The sequence below is a fragment of the Ranitomeya imitator genome, chromosome 2 (genome assembly GCF_032444005.1).
Source record: "Ranitomeya imitator isolate aRanImi1 chromosome 2, aRanImi1.pri, whole genome shotgun sequence".
Classification (NCBI taxonomy): Eukaryota; Metazoa; Chordata; class Amphibia; order Anura; family Dendrobatidae; genus Ranitomeya; species Ranitomeya imitator.
Genome location: NC_091283.1, coordinates 332712639 through 332726613, shown reverse-complemented (window position 1 = coordinate 332726613; position 13975 = coordinate 332712639). Strand labels below are relative to the sequence as shown.

The 13975-nt window shown below is 46.6% G+C and overlaps 1 protein-coding gene across 1 annotated transcript in view; it reads right to left on the bottom strand.

Annotated features, from left to right (window-relative positions):
- LOC138663593 (zinc finger protein 419-like) overlaps positions 1-13975 on the bottom strand; it is a 114519-nt gene that overhangs the window by 89263 nt on the left and 11281 nt on the right. Inside the window, exons 2-5 of the mRNA XM_069749853.1 lie at positions 1857-2006; positions 1548-1727; positions 1348-1471; positions 1167-1264 (exon numbers count right to left, since the gene is read on the bottom strand). Of these exons, the coding sequence (XP_069605954.1) occupies positions 1167-1264; positions 1348-1471; positions 1548-1727; positions 1857-2006 (552 nt within the window). The remainder of the gene's footprint in view (positions 1-1166; positions 1265-1347; positions 1472-1547; positions 1728-1856; positions 2007-13975) is intronic.

Sequence of the window (13975 nt, the reverse complement as noted above, 5' to 3'; positions counted from 1 at the left end):
TATAAATGGAAATCTCCTGACAAGAGCCCATTTACCCGTATCCTGGCTCTTGAAGACGCATATAACAATTGCATCCATCTTATAAATCTCTCGCCAAAACCCATAGCCTTCATAACCGTCCACAAATACCGCCATTCCACACTATCAAAAGCCTTAGCGGTGTCTAAAGACGCCACAACCCTCTGACCCATATTGTCTGACTTTACCTGCATATTGAGAAACAATCGTCTAAAATTACATGCTGTAGAACTATTGGGCATAAATCCGGATTGGTCTCGGTGTATTAGTGTTGTTATCACCTTGTTAAGACGATTAGCCAACATTTTGGCCAAGATTTTGATATCTATATTTAATAACGAAATTGGGCGATAAGAAGCTGGATGAGTCGGCTCTTTACCCTGTTTTGGCAACACTACAATTATTGCCTCATGCATGGACCGCGACATCTCCCCCTCCACCAGACCAGCAGCAAACACCTCCAACAAAACGGGAAGCAATACCTCTTTATATTTTTTATACACCTCCCCTGGGATACCATCCACCCCTGGGGCTTTATCATTAGGCATAGAGGCCAGTGCGGCGTCAAGCTCCACCAAATTAAACGGCTCTTCAAGAAGTCCCTGATCAACCGTAGAAAGTCTAGGAAGTTGAACCTCTGCCAAAAAACCATCCACCTCCTCCATCGCTGGTTGTACCCACGATTTATAAAAATCAGAATAATACTCTGTCATCATCTCCAAAATTGCCCCGCAACCAGTATGCTCTGACCCATACTTTCCCTTCAAAGCAACTATATGTGTGGAGTCTCTCTGTGCCGCCACTATTCTACAAAGGAGATGACCCGCCTTGTCACTCTCCTCAAAAATATTTAGCAGTTTGAAACATTCTCTTACATTCTGTCTTTTTCATTGCCATCTGACATACTCTATTCTGCGCTGCCTTCAACCTTTCCTGTGCTTCTGGGGAATGATCACTGATTAATGCCTACTCTGCCTCCTCCAACTTTCTTATCAACATCTGATCCTTCCTGCCCGTTTCTGACATGTACCGCAAGTATTATGCAAATGGACACTAATGTCTCCGGTACTGTTTTTTCCGGTAACGGAAATAAACGGAAGTATGAAACTGGCCTAACGGAGATCTTATGACACCTTCTCTCCATCTACCTGATGATCCTGAGGAACATTGGGATCTTCTTGTTTACAGTCCTGTGGAAGAAGAGGACAGGGACATCTCTCTGGTGTTGTCCTCTTACTGGATAGATCTGGAGGAAACACATACAGGGACTGAATTCATTCTTTACATACAGATAATTATAGGAAGTGTGTATTTAGTCCTGTCTATTACCTGGTGATGTGAGGGGCTGGGGAACCTCCATCATGACAGCCTTGTATGGATCTTTATGTCCTTCTAAATACTCCCACTCCTCCATGGAAAAATAGACGGAGACATCCTGACACCTTATAGGAACCTGACACATACAATGATACCATCATTCCCCGATCCTTTCTTACTGAATAATTTTCCAGCATTCCCAGTAGTGTCACCTCTCCAGTTAGCAGCTCAATCATCTTGTAGGTGAGTTCTAGGATCTTCTGGTCATTGATGTCCTCATGCATCAGGGGGTGAGGTGGAGGCCCCATGATTGGGCTCAGGGGTCTTTCCCAACCCTCAGACACAGGGTCCTCACAGCGCTCACTAGAGGTCATTTTCACTACTATGTAATCCTGGTTATGGAAAAACACATTAATAAATCTCACTACAGACATTTCCGGAGTCCTCACCTCTCCAGTTCTGTCCATGTGTTATTCTCATAGATAAGAATGATGTAATGTGACGTCACCAGAATCTCTCACCTCTCCAGTAAGCCGGAAGAGGATCTCTAGGGTGAGGTGTAATATCCTCTCCGCAATCTTGTCTCTGTCCATATTCATCCTTAATGGGTAAATCGGAAAAATCCTCTTATATAGAAGATCTTCACTGAGAGGATCCGATATTGTAGAGACCTGAATGAGAAGAAGATGAGCCGATGTAACATCATAAAAATCCTGTGTAATAATACAATTACTGGAGATAATAAGGGAAACATATGAGGAGAGTTAATATTTTACAGTATTTAGTTTTCTTCTTTACATCTACTAATAAAATTTACCGACACTGGAATCGCCATTAGCAATACTGCAGGAGATATTCATTACACGTGACATGAGAAACAACTACATGATGAGGACGACATCTTCGTCTTCTACCTCGGTTCTAGAAACATTTTTGCCCAGAGTCCATCAATGACTCTATCCCCACCGGCCATCTATATAAATGTTTCCGTCTGCCCTGCACTGTAATCTTCTATAACGTTAGATCTCATGTCTGATTCACACACAGAAGTTTGAGGCTTTTATGAGAGATTTTCTGTTTGCACAAACACCGTGGACAGAAATTATCTGATCCCAACGTCTCCATGTTCAGTGTTTTATGGAGTTCCTCATGTGCATCTATGCCTCTTTTAATGCATCCCATTAATTTATTTGCCTTTGTAGCAGCTGCCTGACACTGGCCACTGAACATGAGTTTGTCATCCATCCATACTCCCAGGTCTTTTTCATTGACGGTTTTGCCCAGAGATTTAGAATTAGCGCATAGTTATACATCTTATTACTTCTACCCAAGTGCATGACCTTACATTTATCCCCATTAAAGCTCATTTGCCATTTATCAGCCCAAGCTTCTAGTTTGCATAAATCATCCTGTAATATAAAATTGTCCTCCTCTGTATTGATTACCCTGCAGAGTTTAGTGACATCTGCAAATACTGAAATTCTGCTCTGAATGCCCCCTACAAGGTCATTAATAAATATGTTAAAAAGAAGAGGGCCCAATACTGACCCCTGTGGTACCCCACTGCTAACCACGACCCAGTCCGAGTGTGCTCCATTCATAACCACCCTTTGTTTCCTATCCCTGAGCCAGCTCTTAACCCACTTACACATATTTTCCCCTATCCCCATTATTCTCATTTTATGTATCAACCTTTTGTGTGGCACCGTATCAAAAGATTTTGAAAAGTCCATATACACTACATCCACTGGGTTCCCTTGGTCCAGTCCGGAACTTACCTCTTCATAGAGGCTGATCAGATTAGTCTGACATGAACGGTCCCTAGTAAACCTGTGCTGATACTGGGTCATGAGGTTATTCCTCTTCAGATACTCCAGTATAGCGTCCCTTAGAATGCCCTCCAGGATTTTACCCACAGTAGAGGTTAAGCTTACTGGCCTATAATTACAGAGTTCAGTTTTTGTCCCCTTTTTGAACATTGGCACCACATTTGCTATACACCAGTCCTGTGGTACAGACCCTGTTATTATGGAGTCTTTAAAGATTAAAAATAATGGTCTATTAATGATCGTACTTAATTCCTGCAGTACTCGAGGGTGTATCCCATCCGGGCCCGGAGATTTGTCAATTTTAGTGATTTTTAGACACCGCCATACTTCCTGCTGGGTTAAACAGGTGACATTTAATGGGGAATTTTTATCACTAGTTATTTTGTCCGCCATGGGATTTTCTTGTGTAAATACTGATAAAAAAAAAAGTCATTTAGCATATTGGCTTTTTCCTCATCCTCATCCACCATTTCACCAGACTATTTTTAAGGGGGCCAACACTATAATTTCTTAGTTTCTTACCATTTATGTAGTTAAAGAATATTTTGGGATTATTTTTACTCTCTCTGGCAATGAGTCTCTCTGTCTCAATCTTTGCTGCCTTGATTTGCTTTTTACAGAATTTAATTTTCTGTGTTTATTTAATGCCTCATCACTACCTACTTCCTTTAATTCTCTAAATGCTTTCTTTTTGTCACTTATTGCGCCCCTTACAGCTCTATTTAGCCATATTGGTTTCCTCCTATTTCTAGTATGTTTATGTGTTTTATTGATACTTTGCATTTATTTATTTTTTATTTAACATTTGTGTGGTGCAATCCCCATTAGCATATGTGCCCCACTATTGTTAATGCCATCCAGTGCACATCTTGCCACATGTAAGCAGTCCTTGATCAGCCGGTCGAGGGTGCATACTGCTGTGCGAGATGTGAGCACGTTGTGCATTTGGAAGCCCAGATTCTGGATCTAAATGTGCAGCTGGCAACACTGAGATCCATTGACAATATGGAAAGCAGTCTTCTTCTCACTGAGCAGACGCTCAATGGGATAGATGAGGTGGGGGATGGTAGGATGGAGCTGCAGGACGGTGAAGTAGCAAGCTGGGTGACAGTTAGGAAGCGGGGTTTAGGGAAGAGTGCCAGGGAGGCTAGTCCTGATCTGGCACACCCCAATAAGTTTGCTAAGTTGGCAGATGAGACGGGTGCCAGTACAGGGGTAGCACTGCTGCAGCCAGGCATGTCCTCTGAAAGCCGGAGGAGTGACTGCTCCAGTAAGGAGGGAAATAGGAGAGCAGGGCAGGCCAGACAGGTGCTGGTAGTGGGGGACTCAATTATTAGGGGAACAGATAGGGCAATCTGTCACAAAGACAGGGATCGTCGAACGGTGTGCTGCCTACCTGGCGCTCGAGTCCGACACATCGCTGATCGGGTGGACAGATTACTGGGAGGGGCTGGTGAGGACCCAGAGGTCATGGTGCACATTGGCACAAATGACAAAGTTAAGAGGTAGGTGGAAGGTCCTTAAAGATGATTTCAAGGAATTAGGCTGCAAGCTGAAAGCAAGGACCTCCAACGTGGTATTTTCCTAAATACTGCCTGTACCACGCCAGAGAGGCAACGGGAGATTAGGGAGGTTAATAAGTGGCTCAAGAATTGGTGTAGGAAGGAGGGGTTTGAGTTCCTGCAGAACTGGACCGACTTCTCAGTTGGCTACAGGCTCTACGCTAGGGACGGGCTGCACCTCAATGGGGAAAGTGCAGCTGTGCTGGGGGAGAAAATGGCTAAAAGGTTGGAGGAGTGTTTAAACTAGTGATTGGGGGGGTATTCATTTTATAGGAGGGGAAGATAGTGCAGACAGAGACCTGGGCACAAATAAGGAAGATGGGGGTGGCGGGGGCATGGGGGGTGGGGTTAGAACAGTTAATAATTTAAGAAAGAAAAGAGGTACAGAGAGGAACATCAAGTGCATGTATACTAATGCCAAAAGCACCATTCACCTCTCTCTATATACACACACACGGCCCAATTCACCTCTCTGCACACACATGGCACCATTCACCTCTCTGTATACACACACACGGAACCATTCACCTCTCTGCACACACATATACACAGCACCATGTATACATATACATATACACACACAGCACCATTCACCTCTCTGCACACACACGGCACCATTTACCTCTCTGCACACACACGGCACCATTCACCTTTCTGCACACACACGGCACCATACACCTCTCTGCATACACACACTCGGCACCATTCACCTCTCTGTATACACACACACAACCATTCACCTCTCTGCACACACACAGCACCATTCACCTCTCTGCATACACACACACAACCATTCACCTCTCTGCACACACACAGCACCATTCACCTCTCTGCATACACACACAACACCATTCACCTCTCTGCACACACACAGCACCATTCACCTCTCTGCATACACACAGCACCATTCACCTCTGCATACACTCACAGCACCATTCACCTCTCTATATACACACACACGGCACCATTCACCTCTCTGCATACACACACAGCACCAGTCACCTCTCTGCATACACACACAGCACCATTCACCTCTCTGCACACACGCACACACACACTGCACCATTCACCGCTCTGCATACACACAGCACCATTCACCTATCTGCACACACACACATACACACACACACACACACACACACAACACCATTCACCTCTCTGCATACACACACAGATCATCATTCACTTCTCTGCATCCACATACACACAGGGCTGTATTTGCCCCTAGGCACTTAAGGGCACGTAACTAGGGCTCCAGGATGCGGGGGGAGGCACCTGAGCAAGTTTTGTGTTTTTTTTTTAATTAAAGTCTGGGCCCGCCCTCTCCCCCACCTGCCCACCTCCCTCCTTGCATACATAATACTCACCTTTCTCCTCCACGCCGAAAGTCCCTGCATCTCTGTCCCGGCGCTGCAGCTTCTTCCTATGTGAGCAGTCACATGGTACCGCTCATTAAGATCATGAATATGGATGCAGGCAGTGAGGCAGGGACTGAGGGTGTTCACACAGAGAGAGTGGAGCCCCAGAGACTGCCCGTCCCAGTCTACGCCATAGGAACAAATGGTCTACGCCATAGCCTGGAGCCCTCATTATTGTAGGAATACAGTACAGACCAAAAGTTTGGACACACTTCCTCATTTAAAGATTTTGCCATATTTTCATGACTATGAAAATTGTACATTCACACTGAAGGCATCAAAACTATGAATTAACACGTGGAATTATATACTTTACAAAAACGTGTGAAACAACTGAAATTGTGTCTTATATTCTAGGTTCTCCAAAGTAGCCACCTTTTGCTTTGATGACTGCTTTGCACGCTCTTGGCATTCTCTTGATGAGCATCAAGAGGTAGTCACCGGGAATGGTTTTGACTTCACAGGTGTGCCCTGTCAGGTTTAAAAAGTGGGATTTCTTGCTTTATAAATGGGGCTGGGACCATCAGTTGTGTTGTGCAGAAGTCTGGTGGATGCACAGCTGATAGTCCTACTGAATAGACTGTATAAATGGGGCTGGGACCATCAGTTGTGTTGTGCAGAAGTCTGGTGGATGCACAGCTGATAGTCCTACTGAATAGACTGTTAGAATTTGTATTATGGCAAGAAAAAAGCAGCTAAGTATAGAAAAACGAGTGCCCATCATTACTTTAAAAAATGAAGGGCAGTCAGTCCGAAAAATTGGGAAAACTTTGAAAGTGTCCCCAAGTACAGTGGCAAAAACCATCAAGCTCTACAAAGAAACTGGCTCACGTGAGGACCGCCCCAGGAAAGGAAGACCGAGTCACCTCTGCTTCTGAGGATAAGTTTATCTGAGTCACCAGCTTCAGAAATCACAGATTAACAGCAGCTCAGATTAGAGACCAGGTCAATGCCACACAGAGTTCTAGCAGCAGCAGACATATCTCTACAACAACTGTTAAGAGGAGACTTTGTGCAGCAGGCTTTCATGGTAAAATAGCTGCTAGAAAACCACTGCTAAGGACAGGTAACAAGCAGAAGAGACTTGCTTGGGCTAAAGAACACAAGGAATGGACATTAGACCAGTGGAAATCTGTGCTTTGGTCTGATGAGTCCAAATTTGAGATCTTTGGTTCCAACGACCGTGTCTTTATGTGATGCAGAAAAGGTGAACGGATGGACTCTACATGCCTGGTTCCCACCGTGAAGCATGGAGGAGGTGGTGTGATGGTGTGTGGATGCTTTGCTGGTGACACTGTTGGGGATTTATTCAAAATTGAAGGCATACTGAACCAGCATGGCTACCACAGCATCTTGCAGCGGCATGCTAGTCCATCCGCTTTGCGTTTAGTTAGACCATCATTTATTTTTCAACAAGACAACGCCTCCAGGCTGTGTAAGGGCTATTTGACCAAGAAGGAGAGTGATGGGGTGCTACGCCAGATGACCTGGCCTCCACAGTCACCAGACCTGAACCCAATCGAGATGGTTTGGGGTGAGCTGGACCGCAGAGTGAAGGCAGAAGGGCCAACAAGTGCTAAGCATCTCTGGGAACTCCTTCAAGATTGTTGGAAGACCATTCCCAGTGACTACCTCTTGAAGCTCATCGAGAGAATGCCAAAAGTGTGCAAAGCAGTCATCAAAGCAAAAGGTGGCTACTTTGAAGAACCTAGAAAATAAGACATAATTTCAGCTGTTTAACACTTTTTTGTTAAGTATATAATTCCACATGATAATTCATAATTTTGATGCCTTCAGAGTGAATGTACAATTTTCGTAGTCATGAAAATACAGAAAAATCTTTAAAGGAGAAGGTGTGTCCAAACTTTTGGTCTGTACTGTATGTCAGTTAATAAATTGTTTTTCTAAAGCTTTATAGTGTAGTTTTAGGTCAGGGAGGGATGGTTAGGGATGAGCTAGCAAGGTGCAGGGACAGGTAGTGATGGCTACTTGCGGACATGTGCGTCATGCGGAGAGACAAACAAACACTGCTAGCAGCGTTTCTTTTCCATTTCTGCAAATACTGCATTTGCCGGATCGCAGCAAAACCGCAAGTGCCGCACATTTCCGCAAGTCCCATAAGGAATGAATGAGGCCGAATGCAGTGTTGCCGTAAGTGATCCATTACGCGGCAGATGCGGTAAAACTGCCGGATTTGCTGCAAAAGGCTACTTTCACATCAGCAGTTTTTGCCAAAGTCACTGCCGATAGTGTCATACAGTACTCAACAATGAGGGAGGCAGCACTAAGTGTCTAGGGCAGCAGAAACTATATAAATACGGCCCTGTACACACACACAGAGCACCATTCACCTCTCTGCATACACACACAGCACCATTCACCTCTCTGCAAACACACACACACAGCACCATTGACCTCTCTGCACACACACACAGCACCATTCACCTCTCTACATACACACACAGCAACATTCACCTCTCTGCATACACACACAACACCATTCACCTCTCTGCACACACACAGCACCATTCACCTCTCGGCATACACACACAGCACCATTCACCTCTGCATATACACACACAGCATCATTCACCTCTCTGCATACACCCACAGCACCATTCACCTCTCTGTATACACACACAGCACCATTCACCTCTGCATATACACACACAGCACCATTCACCTCTCTGCACACACACACAGCACCATTCACCTCTGCATACACACACACACACACACACACACACAGAGCACCATTCACCTCTCTGCACACACACACAAACAGAACCATTCACCTCTCTGCATACACACACACAGCACCATTCACCTCTCTGCACACACACACACACACACACACAGCACCATTCACCTCTGCATATACACACACAGCACCATTCACCTCTCTGCACACACACAGCACCATTCACCTCTCGGCATACACACACAGCACCATTCACCTCTGCATATACACACACAGCACCATTCACCTCTCTGTATACACACACAGCACCATTCACCTCTGCATATACACACACAGCACCATTCACCTCTCTGCACACACACACAGCACCATTCACCTCTGCATACACACACACACACACACACACAGAGCACCATTCACCTCTCTGCACACACACACAAACAGAACCATTCACCTCTCTGCATACACACACACAGCACCATTCACCTCTCTTCACACACACACACACACACACAGCACCATTCACCTCTCTGCACACACACAGCACCATTCACCTCTCTGCATACACACACACAGCACCATTCACCTCTATGCACACACACAGCATCATTCACCTCTATGCATACACACACACACACACACACACACAGAGCACCATTCACCTCTATGCACACACACAGCACCATTCACCTCTCTGCATACACACACACACACAGAGCACCATTCACCTCTCTATACACACACACACAGCACCATTCACCTCTCTGCATACACACACAGCACCATTCACCTCTATGCACACACACAGCACCATTCACCTCTGCATACACACACACACACAGAGCACCATTCACCTCTCTGTATACACACACAGCACCATTCACCTCTATGCACACACACACAGCACCATTCACCTCTGCATACACACACAGAGCACCATTCACCTCTCTGCACACACACAGCACCATTCACCTCTCTGCATACACATAGCACCATTCACCTCTCTGCATACACACAGCACCATTCACCTCTCTGCATACACACAGCACCATTCACCTCTATGCACACACACACAGCACCATTCACCTCTGCATACACACACACACACACACAGAGCACCATTCACCTCTCTGCACACACACAGCACCATTCACCTCTCTGTATACACACACAGCACCATTCACCTCTCTGCACACACACAGCACCATTCACCTCTCTGTATACACACACAGCACCATTCACCTCTGCATATACACACACAGCACCATTCACCTCTCTGCACACACACACAGCACCATTCACCATTCACCTCTCTGCACACACACAGCACCATTCACCTCTGCATAGACACACACACACACACACACAGAGCAACATTCACCTCTCTGCACACACACACAAACAGAACCATTCACCTCTCTGCATACACACACACAGCACCATTCACCTCTCTGCACACACACACACACACACACACACACACACACACACACACACAGCACCATTCACCTCTGCATATACACACACAGCACCATTCACCTCTCTGCACACACACAGCACCATTCACCTCTCGGCATACACACACAGCACCATTCACCTCTGCATATACACACACAGCACCATTCACCTCTCTGCATACACACACAGCACCATTCACCTCTCTGTATACACACACAGCACCATTCACCTCTGCATATACACACACAGCACCATTCACCTCTCTGCACACACACACAGCACCATTCACCTCTGCATACACACACACACACACACACACGCAGAGCACCATTCACCTCTCTGCACACACACACAAACAGAACCATTCACCTCTCTGCATACACACACACAGCACCATTCACCTCTCTGCACACACACACACACACACACACACACACACACAGCACCATTTACCTCTCTGCACACACACAGCACCATTCACCTCTCTGCATACACACACACAGCACCATTCACCTCTATGCACACACACAGCACCATTCACCTCTATGCATACACACACACAGCACCATTCACCTCTCTGCACACACACACACACACACACACACAGCACCATTCACCTCTGCATATACACACACAGCACCATTCACCTCTCTGCACACACACAGCACCATTCACCTCTCGGTATACACACACAGCACCATTCACCTCTGCATATACACACACAGCACCATTCACCTCTCTGTATACACACACAGCACCATTCACCTCTGCATATACACACACAGCACCATTCACCTCTCTGCACACACACACACAGCACCATTCACCTCTGCATACACACACACACACACACAGAGCACCATTCACCTCTCTGCACACACACACACAAACAGAACCATTCACCTCTCTGCATACACACACACAGCATCATTCACCTCTCTGCACACACACACACACACACACAGCACCATTCACCTCTCTGCACACACACAGCACCATTCACCTCTCTGCATACACACACACACACACAGAGCACCATTCACCTCTCTATACACACACACAGCACCATTCACCTCTCTGCATACACACACAGCACCATTCACCTCTCTGTATACACATACAGCACCATTCACCTCTGCATATATACACACAGCACCATTCACCTCTCTGCACACACACACAGCACCATTCACCTCTGCATACACACACACACACACAGAGCACCATTCATCTCTCTGCACACACACACAAACAGAACCATTCACCTCTCTGCATACACACACACAGCACCATTCACCTCTCTGCACACAAACACACACACACACAGCACCATTCACCTCTGCACACACACAGCACCATTCACCTCTCTGCATACACACACGCAGCACCATTCACCTCTATGCACACACACAGCACCATTCACCTCTACGCACACACACACAGCACCATTCACCTCTCTGCATACACACACACACACAGCACCATTCACCTCTCTGCACACACACAGCACCATTCACCTCTCTGCATACACACACAGCACCATTCACCTCTATGCACACACACAGCACCATTCACCTCTGCATACACACACACAGAGCACCATTCACCTCTCTGTATACACACACAGCACCATTCACCTCTATGCACACACACACAGCACCATTCACCTCTGCATACACACACACAGAGCACCATTCACCTCTCTGCACACACACAGCACCATTCACCTCTCTGCATACACATAGCACCATTCACCTCTCTGCATACACACAGCACCATTCACCTCTATGCACACACACACAGCACCATTCACCTCTGCATACACACACACACAGAGCACCATTCACCTCTCTGCACACACACAGCACCATTCACCTCTCTGTATACACACACACAGCACCATTCACCTCTATGCACACACACAGCACCATTCACCTCTGCATACACACACACAGAGCACCATTCACCTCTCTGCATACACACAGCACCATTCACCTCTCTGCATACACACAGCACCATTCACCTCTCTGCATACACACAGCACCATTCACCTCTATGCACACACACAGCACCATTCACCTCTCTGCACATACACAGCACCATTCACCTCTCTGCATACACACAGCACCATTCACCTCTCTGCACACACACAGCACCATTGACCTCTCTGCACACACACACAGCACCATTCACCTCTCTACATACACACACAGCAACATTCACCTCTCTGCATACACACACAACACCATTCACCTCTCTGCACACACACAGCACCATTCACCTCTCGGCATACACACACAGCACCATTCACCTCTGCATATACACACACAGCATCATTCACCTCTCTGCATACACCCACAGCACCATTCACCTCTCTGTATACACACACAGCACCATTCACCTCTGCATATACACACACAGCACCATTCACCTCTCTGCACACACACACAGCACCATTCACCTCTGCATACACACACACACACACACACACACACAGAGCACCATTCACCTCTCTGCACACACACACAAACAGAACCATTCACCTCTCTGCATACACACACACAGCACCATTCACCTCTCTGCACACACACACACACACACACACACAGCACCATTCACCTCTGCATATACACACACAGCACCATTCACCTCTCTGCACACACACAGCACCATTCACCTCTCGGCATACACACACAGCACCATTCACCTCTGCATATACACACACAGCACCATTCACCTCTCTGTATACACACACAGCACCATTCACCTCTGCATATACACACACAGCACCATTCACCTCTCTGCACACACACACAGCACCATTCACCTCTGCATACACACACACACACACACACAGAGCACCATTCACATCTCTGCACACACACACAAACAGAACCATTCACCTCTCTGCATACACACACACAGCACCATTCACCTCTCTGCACACACACACACAGCACCATTCACCTCTCTGCACACACACAGCACCATTCACCTCTCTGCATACACACACAGCACCATTCACCTCTCTGCATACACACACACAGCACCATTCACCTCTCTGCACACACACACACACACACACACACAGCACCATTCACCTCTGCATATACACACACAGCACCATTCACCTCTCTGCACACACACAGCACCATTCACCTCTCGGTATACACACACAGCACCATTCACCTCTGCATATACACACACAGCACCATTCACCTCTCTGTATACACACACAGCACCATTCACCTCTGCATATACACACACAGCACCATTCACCTCTCTGCACACACACACACAGCACCATTCACCTCTGCATACACACACACACACACAGAGCACCATTCACCTCTCTGCACACACACAGCACCATTCACCTCTCGGCATACACACACAGCACCATTCACCTCTGCATATACACACACAGCATCATTCACCTCTCTGCATACACCCACAGCACCATTCACCTCTCTGTATACACACACAGCACCATTCACCTCTGCATATACACACACAGCACCATTCACCTCTCTGCACACACACACAGCACCATTCACCTCTGCATACACACACACACACACACACACAGAGCACCATTCACCTCTCTGCACACACACACAAACAGAACCATTCACCTCTCTGCATACACACACACAGCACCATTCACCTCTC